The sequence below is a fragment of the Rattus norvegicus genome, chromosome 4 (assembly GCF_036323735.1).
Source record: "Rattus norvegicus strain BN/NHsdMcwi chromosome 4, GRCr8, whole genome shotgun sequence".
Taxonomy (NCBI): domain Eukaryota; kingdom Metazoa; phylum Chordata; class Mammalia; order Rodentia; family Muridae; genus Rattus; species Rattus norvegicus.
Genome location: NC_086022.1, coordinates 101,706,766 through 101,720,723, shown reverse-complemented (window position 1 = coordinate 101,720,723; position 13,958 = coordinate 101,706,766). Strand labels below are relative to the sequence as shown.

The window sequence follows — 13,958 nt, the reverse complement described above, 5'->3', positions numbered from 1 at the left end:
ATATATTTTAGTTAATAAATAGAATATGAATGAATCAGTTACACAGCACAATGGATACTGAGAATGGAGATTGTTCAGAGTAGTTTTAGTTGAGTGCATCTTCCTGAATCTCCACCTCATGTGCTCTTAAATCCAGCAGTACCAGTGTTTCCGTTGATTTCATTGGGAGAGTTCTTTTTCCATCTTCCTCAGAATGGCCTCAGTACTTGACAACTGCAGAAATGTCTCTAGCTCACCTGGGCTCCATATGACATTTGGAGGATATTTTTCCATTAGCTTTGTGTGAATCATCATCTGAACAGATTAAAACAGTAGGTTAGATATATAATGAGCAGTATTCAGAAAAAAACAAGAAGCAGATAATGCCTTCTGTGATCATTACAGTCATTCTCATTATACCTTTATTATGAGAGTAATATACCTCAAACTACTCAACTGAACATCCACTGTTTAATGGGTCACTATGTTTTGGGAAACATATGGGTAATACTATAGAACAGAGCTTTTCTCCCTAAAATAGAGGAAAGAGAAAACAGAAACTTCCGTTTTTATCATTGTTGTAACTACAGATAAATACATATTGTCCTGGTTTAACTTGCTTTGGCTTAACAGACCACATGTTTATAAGCCAACAACTGCCCAGATTATATCCTGCTATTTGCATATTCATTTTCAGAAACCACAAACTTCTCACAGTCGTTTTAAAGAGATGTACTTATGAGAATAGCAGCAATTAGCCAGAGACCAAACTTCAAGCACACAATGGATTTTCGGGTGCAGATTTTTAGCTTCCTGCTAATCAGTATCACAGGTAACGAGGTCATGGAGTATGAGCTAAGAATCCAATGAAAATTCTTCTCCCTGGGGAATTTGAGTCTAAAATATACATTTTTTATTTATTCTAAATGTTGGATCATATGAAATTATTTTTGTATCTCTATGTCTACTAACCTTGCTCCTGTCTATGTCACTTTTTCCTAGTCACAGTGTCCAGTGGAGAAATTGTGCTCACTCAGTCTCCAACAACCATGGCTGCATCTCCGGGGGAGAAGGTCACCCTCACCTGCCATGCCAGCTCCAGTGTAAGCTACATGCACTGGTACCAGCAGAGGTCAGGCGCCTCCCCCAAACTCTGGATTTATGAAACATCCAAGCTGGCTTCTGGAGTTCCAAATCGCTTCAGTGGCAGTGGTTCTGGGACATCTTATTCTCTCACAATCAACTCTATGGAGACTGAAGATGCTGCCACTTATTACTGTCAGCAGGGAAGTAGTTACCCACCCACACAGTGATACAGACTTGAACAAAAACCTTCTAACCCCTTAGGGCCCAGTGACTTCCTCCTGGAGATAAAATGTGGCCAGGACTTTGCAGTCTACACAGGGTGTACTGCATTATAATGTCATTCGCATCTCTGGATAATTATCTCCATAATATTCCACTGTACTTCAGTGCTGTTCTCAAATAATCTACTTTGCTTGTCTTTATTTAGTCTCGATTTTTGTTCTGATTGTGGAAGGCAATTTTAGTGGTGGTCCCGACGAAACTTCACATCAAATTTCTGCTTCTTTTAATGGTTTTAGGGCCTTCTTGGTAGGTGGTTTTTCTTCAGGATGGTCACTTCTTCAAAGTACACTGCTGTTGTTATCCTACACAAAGTAGTATCCATCCTAATGTGTCTTCTGATTTTTATTAAGGGACCTTCTTTTTCACTACATTGCCCTGTTTTCTTGTTAATATGTGCTTGAAATGATTTTCTCTCCAAAAACAAAACAAAACATAACAAACTGTTGACTGTCATGCATATTATCTTTCTATTCTCATGACAAATAATTGAAATACTCTGCTAATAAAGAAACAATTTGGATAACAGAGAACTAATACATAGACATTATTTTTATCTATCTATCATTTATCTATCTTTCTATCTATCTGTCTATGTATCTATCTACTTATCTATCTATCTATCTGTCTATCTATCTATCTATCTATGGAACCATATACACATTTGTGTATACCTTATTGTCAATAATTAAATGAAAAAGGAAATTTTATCATTCTAAATACAGAAAAGATATTATTGAAAATATTTAAGTGTACAATTACATTAAAATGTATTACATTGTATTCAAATTTAAATTACATTTAATGATAACAGGAATAATTATGTAACATTTTATTAATAATTTTACAATTTAAGTTGCATGGTATAAAATTCAGAGAAACAGTTAACATCCTCCATTTGTGCACTTCTAGGAGAAAGTGTTGCCATCACAGCAAGTCAAGATATTGATGGGAATTTAGCACCTTATTAATATATAATTATTTGTCAAGAAATCTATTTCATAGTATCTTATTTGACCTTTAGTCCTAGCAAAGAAAGGGATCCATAAGGAAGATCATGGGAAATTGAAGAGGATCTCAGAAGATGGACATACATCTCATGCTCATGGAAAATATCATCCTGAGTGAGGTAACAAAATCACAGAAAAAAGCACAGGATATGCATTCACTGATAAATGGATATTAGACCAAAAGCTCTAATTACCCAAGATTAAAGTCACAGAATACATGAAGCTCAAAAAGAAGGATGACCAAAGTGCAATGCTTCACTCCATCTGAGAAAGGGGAAGAAAAATCTTCGTATGAGTGGATACAGAGGCAAAGGTTGGAGCAGAGACTGAAGGACCAGCCATTCAGATCCTGCCCCACATTTGCCCCATATATATGCAGTTACCAAAACTAGAAAAGATCAATTAATCTATGAAGTATAGGCTGACAGGAATCGTATATAGATGTCTCTTGAAAGAAACAGCCAGAACAAGTCAAGAGGCAAGTGGGAGGAGGAAACCATTGAACTGAGAATGGGACCCTTTTGGAGGAATTATAGAAGGGATTGAAAGAGCTGAAGGGACTGGCAACCCCATAAGAAGAATGTCAACCAACCAGAGGTCCTAGGGAGTAAAACACTAACCAAAGACTGAACCATGTCTCCAGCTGCATATATAGCAGAGGATGGCCTTGCTGGGCACTAATGGAAGGGGAAGCCCTTGGGCCTACCAAGGTTGGATCCCCAGTGTAGGGGAATGTTGGGGATGACAGAAAGAGTGTTGGATGGGAAGAGGAACAGCCTTATAGAAGAAGGGGAGGGGTATGGAATAGGGGGCTTATGTCTGGAAACTGGGAAAGGGAATAACATTTGAAATGTAAATAAAAATCCAATAAAAGATAAATAAAAATAAAAACAAACAACAAACAAACAAAAAAAAAACCACTCAAAGAAGCTTTCTGAACTTCTAGTAGGTGGTACTGTGCATCTAGTGTCCTGTCATCTCAACTCATCCACAGTTAGAGCATCTGAATCCACTAGGTTTTGGGTCTACATAGAAAAAAAGAATATAAAGTATATATTTGAATATTTTTGAATATGGTTATATCTTTTAAAAGTTTTGTACTATCATAAGCTAAATTACAATTATAATAATCTTAAATGTATCATCATGTATCGTTTAATATATCTCTTTAAAGGCATCCTGAGTAATTCTATCACAACTGTGATACAGGGAATAAGAAGACACCAAGGGTCAGAGGAGATTTTTATGGGCCACTGAACATTAAGTTCACAGCTTGACTGTATCTGAGAAATAATATTAGCAGGTGGAAACAGGAGGGGCAGCTGTAGACTCTGTTGCATTCTTTAGTAGTTCATATCATGGCTTATTTCATAGTGGGAGGGATACTAAAATACTGTTGACAGTAATAATTAGCAACACCTCAGGCTTCAGATTGATAATGGTGAGAGTAAAATCTGTCCCAAAAATACTGGCACTGAACCTTGAAGGGACTCCAGATTTCACACTAGATTAATGGTTTATTAGGAGTGTAGGAACATTCCCTTGTTTCTGCTGATACCAGGCTAACAAATCACTTATTCTTATCTGTCTTGCAAATAATGTTGACACTGTCTCCTCAAGATGAAGACAAGGAAGAATGAGAATGGGTCATCTGAATGTCGCATATCATACCTGTTATTGGAAACATACAACCAGTTTAATCATGATAGAAATGACGTCTCTGACTTTCCAGTTAGCACTGATTACAAAGGGTCAAATGAATTCCCATGACATCCTTCCTTACCTGCGATCCAACACCTTAATATCAGAAAAAGGTAAGAGGGAGATTTCATGTCTGTGCTGTGACCTGATATGGACTGACTCCTATGTGTTACCAGACTGTTAAGAAGTGAAATGGACACATGAAAATCATCACTGCTTGGACAGGGCTGGAGACAGATGTTGGCTGGTTTATTTTAGCAATTCACTTGGTCTGTGTCTAACTGTCTTAAGTCAGAACAGATTACTGGAATGTTACTGTAGATTTTTTCTGTCAATGGTAGATTTTATTATAAAAGAAATTTTGGTAGATTATTCAAAATTGCAATGGATGTATGTTTAGGTATAAAGTCCTTTTCTCTGTTTTATTAGGATTAGGTAGAACACCATTTTTTAACAAGCCATAGTAAATATTAAAATATGGCTTCATCTCTCCTTACGAGTATTTTTTTCTTACATTTACATGAGGAATTCTTTCACTTAAAGTAATTCTTAGAACACATTTCAGAAATACAAATAGATTTCAAATCATTTGGGATAAACACTCAGCACTGGTATCTTTCATATATTATTAAGCATTTTGGTGTCTATATACAAAAATAACAATCTTTCTTCAATAAAATACTTTACGATATGGGGCGGAAGACATGGCTCATCAGTTAAGAACATGTGTTACTCTTGCATAGGACCCAGGTTGTAGATTCAGCTCACACTCGTCTCAGGGTAGAGTATAGTGGGATGTATCACCTTCTTCTAGCATTCACATGCAGCAGCACACATATGGTACACAAACATACAGGCTAGGATACCAACCATGCATAGACTAAGAAAAAACTGAATATTTTATAAGTATTTCATTATAAGTGGGTGTGTGTGAGGTGGTAGTATGTCTACACAGGGAGGGTATTTCATAATTTCTGGCACGACAAAAAGTAAGTGAGAAAATTATGTGATTATAATTTCAAAGAATTATTATGATAGAACACAAATAAATTCTTACTTGTTATGCAGATAAAAAGAACGAATGAAAATTGACAGTAAGGTAATAAAAGAGTTTTAGATTTCAACATGTAAAAACAAATTCCATGTTGATTGTAGATCCAGAATCTCCTCTTAGCAATCTGTCTCCTTTCTGAGAATCTAAAACTAGCAGATCTGGAAAATGCAGAATCTCAGGAAACTACATTATAAATTTAATTTCAATTAGAATATAGAAACATTCAGCATAGGCCTTTTGTTTCCAGTGTCCAGAAGCCTGTGGAACAAAAGAGACAATTGTATAAGATGATTATTTGTTTCCTCATCCTAGCTATTTAGAATTTAGTGCCAACAAAAACCAGAATGTCAACTGATTTCATCAGGCATTTTATAGACCCATATACCTATAGAGAGACTACTCATCTGTTCATTCGTGAATAGGTTACAAGGAGGTTGTAAGGAGAGCTATTATTAGGAAAATGTCATTTTTAAAAATCTCATCAACATTTATGTGACAAACAGCCCGCTTCTTGATGTTGTTTGTGGGATTTTGAGGTCCTCAACTTACTTTGTTACAACATACAGTGGTTCAGCCAACTATTTTTAGCTCTCATAAGGTACCAGAAATACTGCAGTTTTTAACTGAAGCTTGATTTCTAACTACATGTATTTACCTTTTACTACACCTTGTTGTGTAGAATTAGTGTAATTTCCTGAAGAATGCTGAGTAGGAGTACCAGTGTTCAAATCACAGGTGGCCATGTGACAACAAAAGGAAACACCGCCCCTAATAGGGTGCCATTCTTTTAAAACTACATAGAATATTCAACAATTTGTTTTATTAGGTACTTTGCCTTGGTACCATTGTTACTATTAAAAAGTCCTACACTGTAGTCTCATCATATGATGGGGAGTAGGTAGAGAAATAATACACCTTAGGCTTTTTCCCCTTTTTTTATTAGATATATTTCTTTTCTTACATTTCAAATGTTATTCCTTTTCCTAGTTTCATGTCATAAGCCCCCATTCCCTCCCCTCACCCCATGCAGGTATTCCCCCCATTCATCCCCTTTACTTCCCCCACCCCATATTCCCCTGCAGTGGGGGTCCAACCTTCACAGGGCCAAGGGCTTTGTCTTCCACTTTTGCCCCTAAGAGGCTGTTTTCTGCTACATATGCAGTTGTAGCTCTAGGTCAGTCCATGTATAGTCTTTCAGTAGTGGTTTAGTTCCAGGAAGCTCTGATTGGTTGGCATTGTTGTTCTTATGGGGTTGCAAGCTCCTTCAACTCTTTCAATCTTCCTCTAATTCCCCACAAGGAGGTACTTTTCTCAGTTCAGTGGTTTGTTGCTAGCGTTGACCTCTGTATTGGACATGTTCTGGATGTGTCTGTCAGGAAAAATCTATATCCGGTCCCTTTCAGCATGCATTTTTTAGTTTCATCAATCTTATCTAGTTTTGGTGGCTGTATATATATTGGCCAGATGTGGGGCAGGCTCTGAATGGCCTTTACTTGAATCGCTGCTCTAAACTTTGCTTCCATATCCCCTCTTGTGAATATTTTTTCCTCTTTTAAGAAGGAGTGAGAGCATCCAAATATTTGTTATCCTTCTTCTTGAGCTTCCTGTGGTCTGTAGATTACTTCTTGGGTAATTCGAGCTTTTTGGCCAATATCCACTTACCAGTGAGTTTTATGTTAATCTTACTGATCCATAATCATGGGAGATATTTTTATCTTTGGATTTCTTCTTCAATTTATTTCTGCAGATACATGAAACTTTGTTATATTCGTCGTTCCCTTGTTTTGTAAGAGTTACACCAAAGACCTTTTATTATTATTGAGCATTGTAAAGAACATTCTGTAAGCTTAGTATATGTTTATATCCATCTCTTTTATGAATTAGGGTTATTTTTTATTTTGTTGATATTATTTTATGGATCTTTTAGCTGGAAAACTAATTTTTTCTTCTTCCTATTATTTTTAGGTTTTGTCTTTCCATAGTCCCATATTTCTTGGGTCCTTTTGCATAAAGAGGGTTTCAATTTGGCATTTCTTTGGATTGATGTATCGATTTGTTATATTATAACTTCTGAGATAATTTTCTTATTCTGTTGGTGATGCTTTTGTATATATTGTATTTTTTTAAATCTTTCAGAGTAAGTGGATCTATCAGAATTCACACTTGCCACTATCAGTCTGGAAATTAAAGTCATAATATAAATTCCACAGAAATGCAGCTATGTCTTCATGCAGGTCCCTGATCAACTGATGTGGAGAACTGTCTTGGAAACTATAGCCTGACTCCAGTATCCATTGCCCAACAAGTCTTACTCATCTGCCTTCAGTGGGAAAGGACATGCCTAATACTGCAGAGACAAGATACACTAGAGTGTGGTGATACATAAGGGAGCCCCACCATCTCAGAAGAGAAACACATAACAGTGGAGGGATCCTGTGTGTGGTGGATATGAAGAGGTGAAAGCTTTGGGGATGGTAATAAAAATAAATATATAAATAAATAAATAAATAAATAAATAAATTGCAGAGATACAAAAATGTGGAGCTAGAATTTCAAAGTTGGTTTTCCTGGTTACTCAAATTGCAGACAGAATGGAGAATGAGGTTGGAGATTCTGCTCATACTCATCGCAGGGTAGAGTTTAGTGGGATGTATCACCTTCTAGTCTGCACATGCAGCAACACACATATGGTACACAAACATATAGGATAGGATACCAACCATCATGGACTATAACAAAACTGAATATTTTATAAATATTTCATTATGTGTGTGTGTGTGTGTGTGTGTGTCTGTGTCTGTGTGTGTGTATGTGTGCGAGCACATCCATGTGTGTTTGTTTGTACATCAGATGACAACATAAGGGAACCAGTTCAATCATTATGGCATGGAAGTCACAAAGACTGAAGCTAGTCTTCAATTTTAGTGGCAAGTATCAATACTGCCTATTCTATTTCTCTATATTTGAAATATATCTTAAAGAGTGTATGTCATTTATAGTTCCTCCATGGCAAAATCTACAAGTATCATACTTAACTAATCACTGAATAGGCTGCACTGCATATGTGAGTTTGAGTTTTTATATTTGGCCAAGTCATCGTAACTATCACTCTTCTCTATTTACCAATATTTTCTACTATTACTCACTACATAGAGTGAGTAGTAATGCTGGTGACTTTAACAATATTTTCTGTTTCAAGAGCTGGAGAGATGATCATAAGTTAAAAGCATTGGCTTTGTTTCACAGGTCTTGGGTTCAGCAATCAACACACAGTGGGCAGCACACAACCATTTATAGTGCTAGTTCTAGGCGTTCCACCACTAACTTTTGTCCTCCTTGTGTAATACATAAATGTGGTACATAGATATACATCCAAGCAGAATACACAAAGACATAGAGCAAAATAATAAAAAGTGTGTTTGTCCTTCAAGCATAGATAAATGTATACAATATGAACCTCTGACTAATTCCTCGACTTCCAGAATCAATTGTTTCCAGAACGATTGAGAACAATATCAGCTTCCTGTGATTTCCCTCATCCTTCCTCTATACTAGAGGTTCTCAAACTTCCTGATATTGTGATTATTTAATACAGTTCCTCTTACTGTGGTGATCCCCAAATATAAGATTGTTTTGCTGATAATCACAATTGTATACTCAATCATATTCTGAAAGAGTCAAGTGAGGTTTTTCTTGATCATGTCTTTCTGGAGAAAAAGAAAGGTAAGGAGTCCATATTGTGTAGACACATCAACAAACCTTCTCTTCTTGGCTGGGGAAGCTCCCTCTCAGTAAAGGATTCTGCTATTACTATTGCATTAATCATTTTATGTTTAGTTTTAAGAAAGTACATCATGCTGATCAGTCACTGGTCTATATTTCTCTACTTCTATGGCAATTTTAATTTGCTGTCAATTTCAATTGCTAACATATAAGTATATAAAATATGCTGGACTTCAATTAAATGAAGAAAACTAACAATGTTGTTGGAACTGTAGAACTGGCTTAATATATAAATTTCATAGAACCTACAAACCAAATGATCGGAGTTTGAGCTCCAAATATCTGTGAGAAGATATGATAACTTTTTTTCAAACTTGTTAAAGTGTAATGTGTGAAACATACATACACTATTTATATACATCATACACTGAAGAAAGATGAAGAGGAAGAGAAGAAGTGTGAGGTTGGGAAGGGTAATATAAGAATGGAAGACAAAGAAGAGGATGAACACAAAATAGATGAAGAAGAAGAGGAAGAAGATGAAGAAGAGAAAAAAGAGGAAGAAAAAAGAAGAAGAAGAAGAAGAAGAAGAAGAAGAAGAAGAAGGAGGAGGAAGAGGAGGAGGAGGAGGAGGAAGAGGAGGAGGAGGAGAAGAAGAAGAAGAAGAAGAAGAAGAAGAAGAAGAAGAAGAAGAAGAAGAAGAAGAAGAAGAAGAAGGAGAAGGAGAAGGAGAAGGAGAAGGAGAAGGAGAAGGAGAAGGAGAAGGAGAAGGAGAAGGAGAAGGAGAAGGAGAAGGAGAAGGAGAAGGAGAAGGAGAAGGAGAAGGAGACGGAGAAGGAGGAGAAGGAGAAGGGGAAGGAAAAGGAGAAGGAGAAGGAGAAGGAGAAGGTGAAGGTGAAGGTGAAGGAGAAGGTGAAAAAGCAGAATCAGAAGCACCAGAAAGAGAATAAGAAGACGAGGAAGAGGAAAGAAAAGTGGAAGAGAAATAATTTGCATTTTGTTAAGAGCAAAGAATAATCCACCACTGGTAGATGCAGTGGCATCAACATGGTAGGTGAATTCAGCATCATGGCAAAGACAAGGAAAATGATTAGCTCAATGCAAGTTGAGGGAATGTTGATAATGAGCTCCGCAGTGAGATGAGCGCAGGGTAAAATATAAACTCAAGAGAGTAAAAAGAGAAAAAACAGAGTCCAAAATTACCTCAACCATAATTTTCAAAGGCAAGCACACACAAAAAAATCTTTAAAAACCTTTTCCTATACTTTAAGAAACTTCAGATTATGCCTTCTAGTTGGAGGGTGAGTTGTCCCACTTCAGTCAAGCAACCAAGCTACTATCTCCCAAACATGCCTAGAAATCCACCTAAACTGTGGATATCTCACAGGTGTACCAAGAGACTTATCTAGCTAGTTTACTGCAATTATTTTCAATGTGACAATAATTCATAAGCATCATAGGAATTAAACACTGAAACCAATGAGTCTTAAAGAGGCACAGTTACAAGTAGCTATGTCAAAATAGTGATAGTGCTGCCTGTGAACAACCACCTTGTTGTTTGTTTGTACTAATCAGGAAAAGATTTATTTTCCCACTGGTGCGCTGGCACTAGAAAACAATAAATTTGGATTCTCTCCCAGTCAAGCAGAAGAGTATGCAAATATCCTTGTGACAGTGCACTGCGAATTTTAGCCTCCAAGACTGTTATTTGGAAGGAAAGAAACTATTCTACTTGATGGAGCAGAAATAATTTATAGTAAAGAGCAAAAACATTATGACACTTGGGGTAATTATGCTCTATCCAGAAAACATAAACTATTTAAGAAATCACAAGTCTCATACATGACAAACCCCATTTTGTGTTGTTATCACAATCCACGAGGTTCTCAAAACTGTCAAAATTGTGGAGGGATTATGTGGTAGATAGTCCTTAATGACCAAGAAAAAAAATGAGTAGTGAAGGTTAAAGAAGATGTTGAGTCTTCTGTTATCTGGATCACTGAAAGAAACATCCATAGATGCTCTCAAAAGTCATACAATGAAAGAATCACATGACAGTCATTATTTATCATTACCCTTATATAAATACTTCTAACTCAAAAATGAAGAGAGTCAGAGATTAGAACATCTGTTGAAAGATGATTTTTCTTGCAGTTTTTTCAAGCAGACGGGCAATATCAGGATAGATTAATTTTTATATTGGACATACAGAAAGCTAAGTTGTTCCAACCAAAGGCCTCCAGTTATTGGACACAAGTCTTGAAAATTTATTCAAAACCTACCAATGTAATTATACAGTGTTATATCTCATGGGAAAATTCTGCTCTGGATTCTAGGGACACTGCAAACATGCTCTTAATGTTATCAAGCCATGATTGTAAATGACTAATGTAAATATTATTGACATTCTGAGGTCTCAAAGGTGATTGTTGTCTCTTCAGGTCTCCTGTGTCTTCAGCAATGTAATCTTACCATCAAAATTTGCTGGGCAGCCAAAAGTAATAGCAATAACCTGCTTTACTTTGAGCCCCTTAGGCCATCCTGGAGATGTATGTAGGGAAGTTTCCCACATTTTGCGAAACAGAAAATTTGCAGAGTGTGCCATGGCTTTTGAAAGTAACATCATCAGTCCATAGAAGGAATTGTCATTTAAACATAATTTATACTGAATAATAAGATAATGAGTAATTTCTTATATGTTGTAGTACAATGTCTCTACATCTACATGTCAACTACTTATTTATCTATTTATTCATGGACTTCATGTCTTTCCCCAAGTAAACTATGAGTTTCTGTTGTTATTTTAATTGTATTACAAAAATACAGGTCTTCATTTTTTAACCTCGAAAAATAACCACATTCTCTATTACTGACTCCTTAGATTTTAATTATATCTTGTGTGTTTTTATTAGTTAAGTAGCTGTCTTGTTCATTGTCAATCTATTATTTCTAACACCACTTATATCTCCCTTGCAGACAAATCGACTCATCTGTTCCATTTTGATAACTTGCTGTGTCCACCATTTTGTTTGTGGCCCTGCATGGTTTTCTTCCTCAAGTTGACTCACCATTATCTCTTAGAGCTTTGATGCTTGTAGCTGTTGAACTCTTTGTGTGTGTGTGTGTGTGTGTGTGTGACCTTTCATGAATACATGCACAGTGACCTTTGTCCTGTAAGAAACCAATAGGATTCTAGTTTACCTTTCATCTTATGCTACATTTTGTGATCTTTTTGGGTGAACAGTGTAAGGTTCATATGTATGTGTCACTGGTAAGTGGTTGTTCAGGGAGATGCAAATGGGGCGTTGTGAAAAATTACAGTGTCCACTGCTGACCAACCTGGAATAAATCTCCAGCTTTTTATTTGTGAAGTACAATTGCCCAAGGCTTCATCTGAACATTTTAAGAGGTTCTGACATTTAGTTGAGTATCCTCTATGATGTCAGGGAAGAAACTCTTGATTTGAGCTCTTTTCCTCTTGATTCTCTCATCTTCTTTGCAAGGTTGCAACCTAAAAGTGGACATCCACTTTAGTGTTCGTTTTATTTTCTTCAAGTTCAGATCCTGCTCAAGCATTAGAGCCTAAAATGAGTAAGAAGAAGGCACCAAAAGTGATTAAAATCCAAAAATTAATATTAGGATAAATACTCTGCCAAAAATAGAATATTACTTTGAAGTTATAATGCACTGTTTCAAATAAATTCAACAACGTTTTAGAATGAATTCAGTTTCTTTTCTTTCTAAATAAAATTTAGATATAAACCCTACTTAAAAATGTTCAAAAGTTGCCTATATACTATGTTCAATAAATAATAAAACAGAAAATATCCAGGAACTTTTAGATTTAGGACTTTAGATTGTTGTACTATACTTTTTATCACGTGCAAAATGATTTCAAGCAAGCAAGTAGCCAAACTCCTAGGCTCATACCTACATAAAAGATGAAAAATGAAATAGTCATAGGATTCTTCTCTAACCTATTGAAAATATCTGTTCTTTTCGAAGACTTTTCCTATTTGCACACATTTTTGTGCCTTCAATAACTTCTGTTAATATGAGATGTGAATAATTGAATATTTATATTTCCAAGAAGAAACCCTAGGATTTGAACACAGTAAGCAAGTGTGATTTATTCATATCATCAGCCTGTATGACTAAGTTTTCTGTGTGTTGTTCTTAAAATCTTTGTCACAAACATGACAATAGATTTGTCCCTTTATCCTGGAATTTGTCCTCTGTTCACAACTAGAATAAAATGAACATGTGGAAAGATACTGATAAGTATTTCCCAGAGTTTTCCTCTTGTTCTTCGATGTAGATGAGTTAGAAACCAAGGTACTTTGGGAATTTATATGTGGAATCAAGATTCACAGGTATGTAGATTTCCCTAGCTCACTTATGAGACAGGTTAATTACAAAAGAGACTACAAGACCTGCTTATCTAGAGTCTTTATCTTTACCTATTTCTTCCTGTTGTGCCAAAAGTTTGGCAGTAGACTTCTGAAAGAGGTTCAACACAAAGATACCTGGAGGAATATACAATGATATTTACATATTGTAAAAATTAAAAAGAGTAAGGGAGATTAAGTGAAAGCAGATTTAAAAATGAATCTCATTAGAATATTTAGCTCAAAGGAAAAGGCATCGTAGAAAGTATGCTTTAGGAGGTTGAACATTAACAACATATATCACTTTGAATTTCCTACTGCCCTGAAAAATCACAACATAATCTAAGCTACTCTTAGATTCACAGTAATCCTTCTGACTCTCCTTTAAAAATTCTAGGATTACAGATGTATGCCATCTTAACTGGATGTGAATGATGTTTTATGCAAAAACTATTTGGAAAAACAGCATTTTTAAAAGAAAGCTTTTTGAGTCTTGTAATATATAGGAACTCCTCCAGTATGCACTATGCAACTTAAATACTTAATTAAGGCTACATGTGTGTTCAAGTGAGACTGTAACATACAAAATGCTTCCTTTAACTCTTCTCCATTTATTCAAGGAAGAATAAATTCTCAGAATTACTGTTTGTGAATTTTATTATTCAGAAATCCGTATATATGTTCCTCATTAGTGTTATTTTGTGTCTCTAAGATTTGTTCAGTAAAATGCTCCTGGAA

General features: G+C 35.8%; 1 gene segment (V, D, J or C); it reads left to right on the top strand.

Moving 5' to 3' along the window:
* The first annotated feature begins 654 nt into the window (after positions 1 to 654).
* Positions 655 to 1,292, top strand: LOC690499 (Ig kappa chain V-VI region NQ2-48.2.2-like). The segment is given in 2 exon segments: positions 655 to 811; positions 982 to 1,292. Coding segments are annotated over 2 exon segments (405 nt in total).
* The last annotated feature ends 12,666 nt before the right edge of the window (positions 1,293 to 13,958 follow it).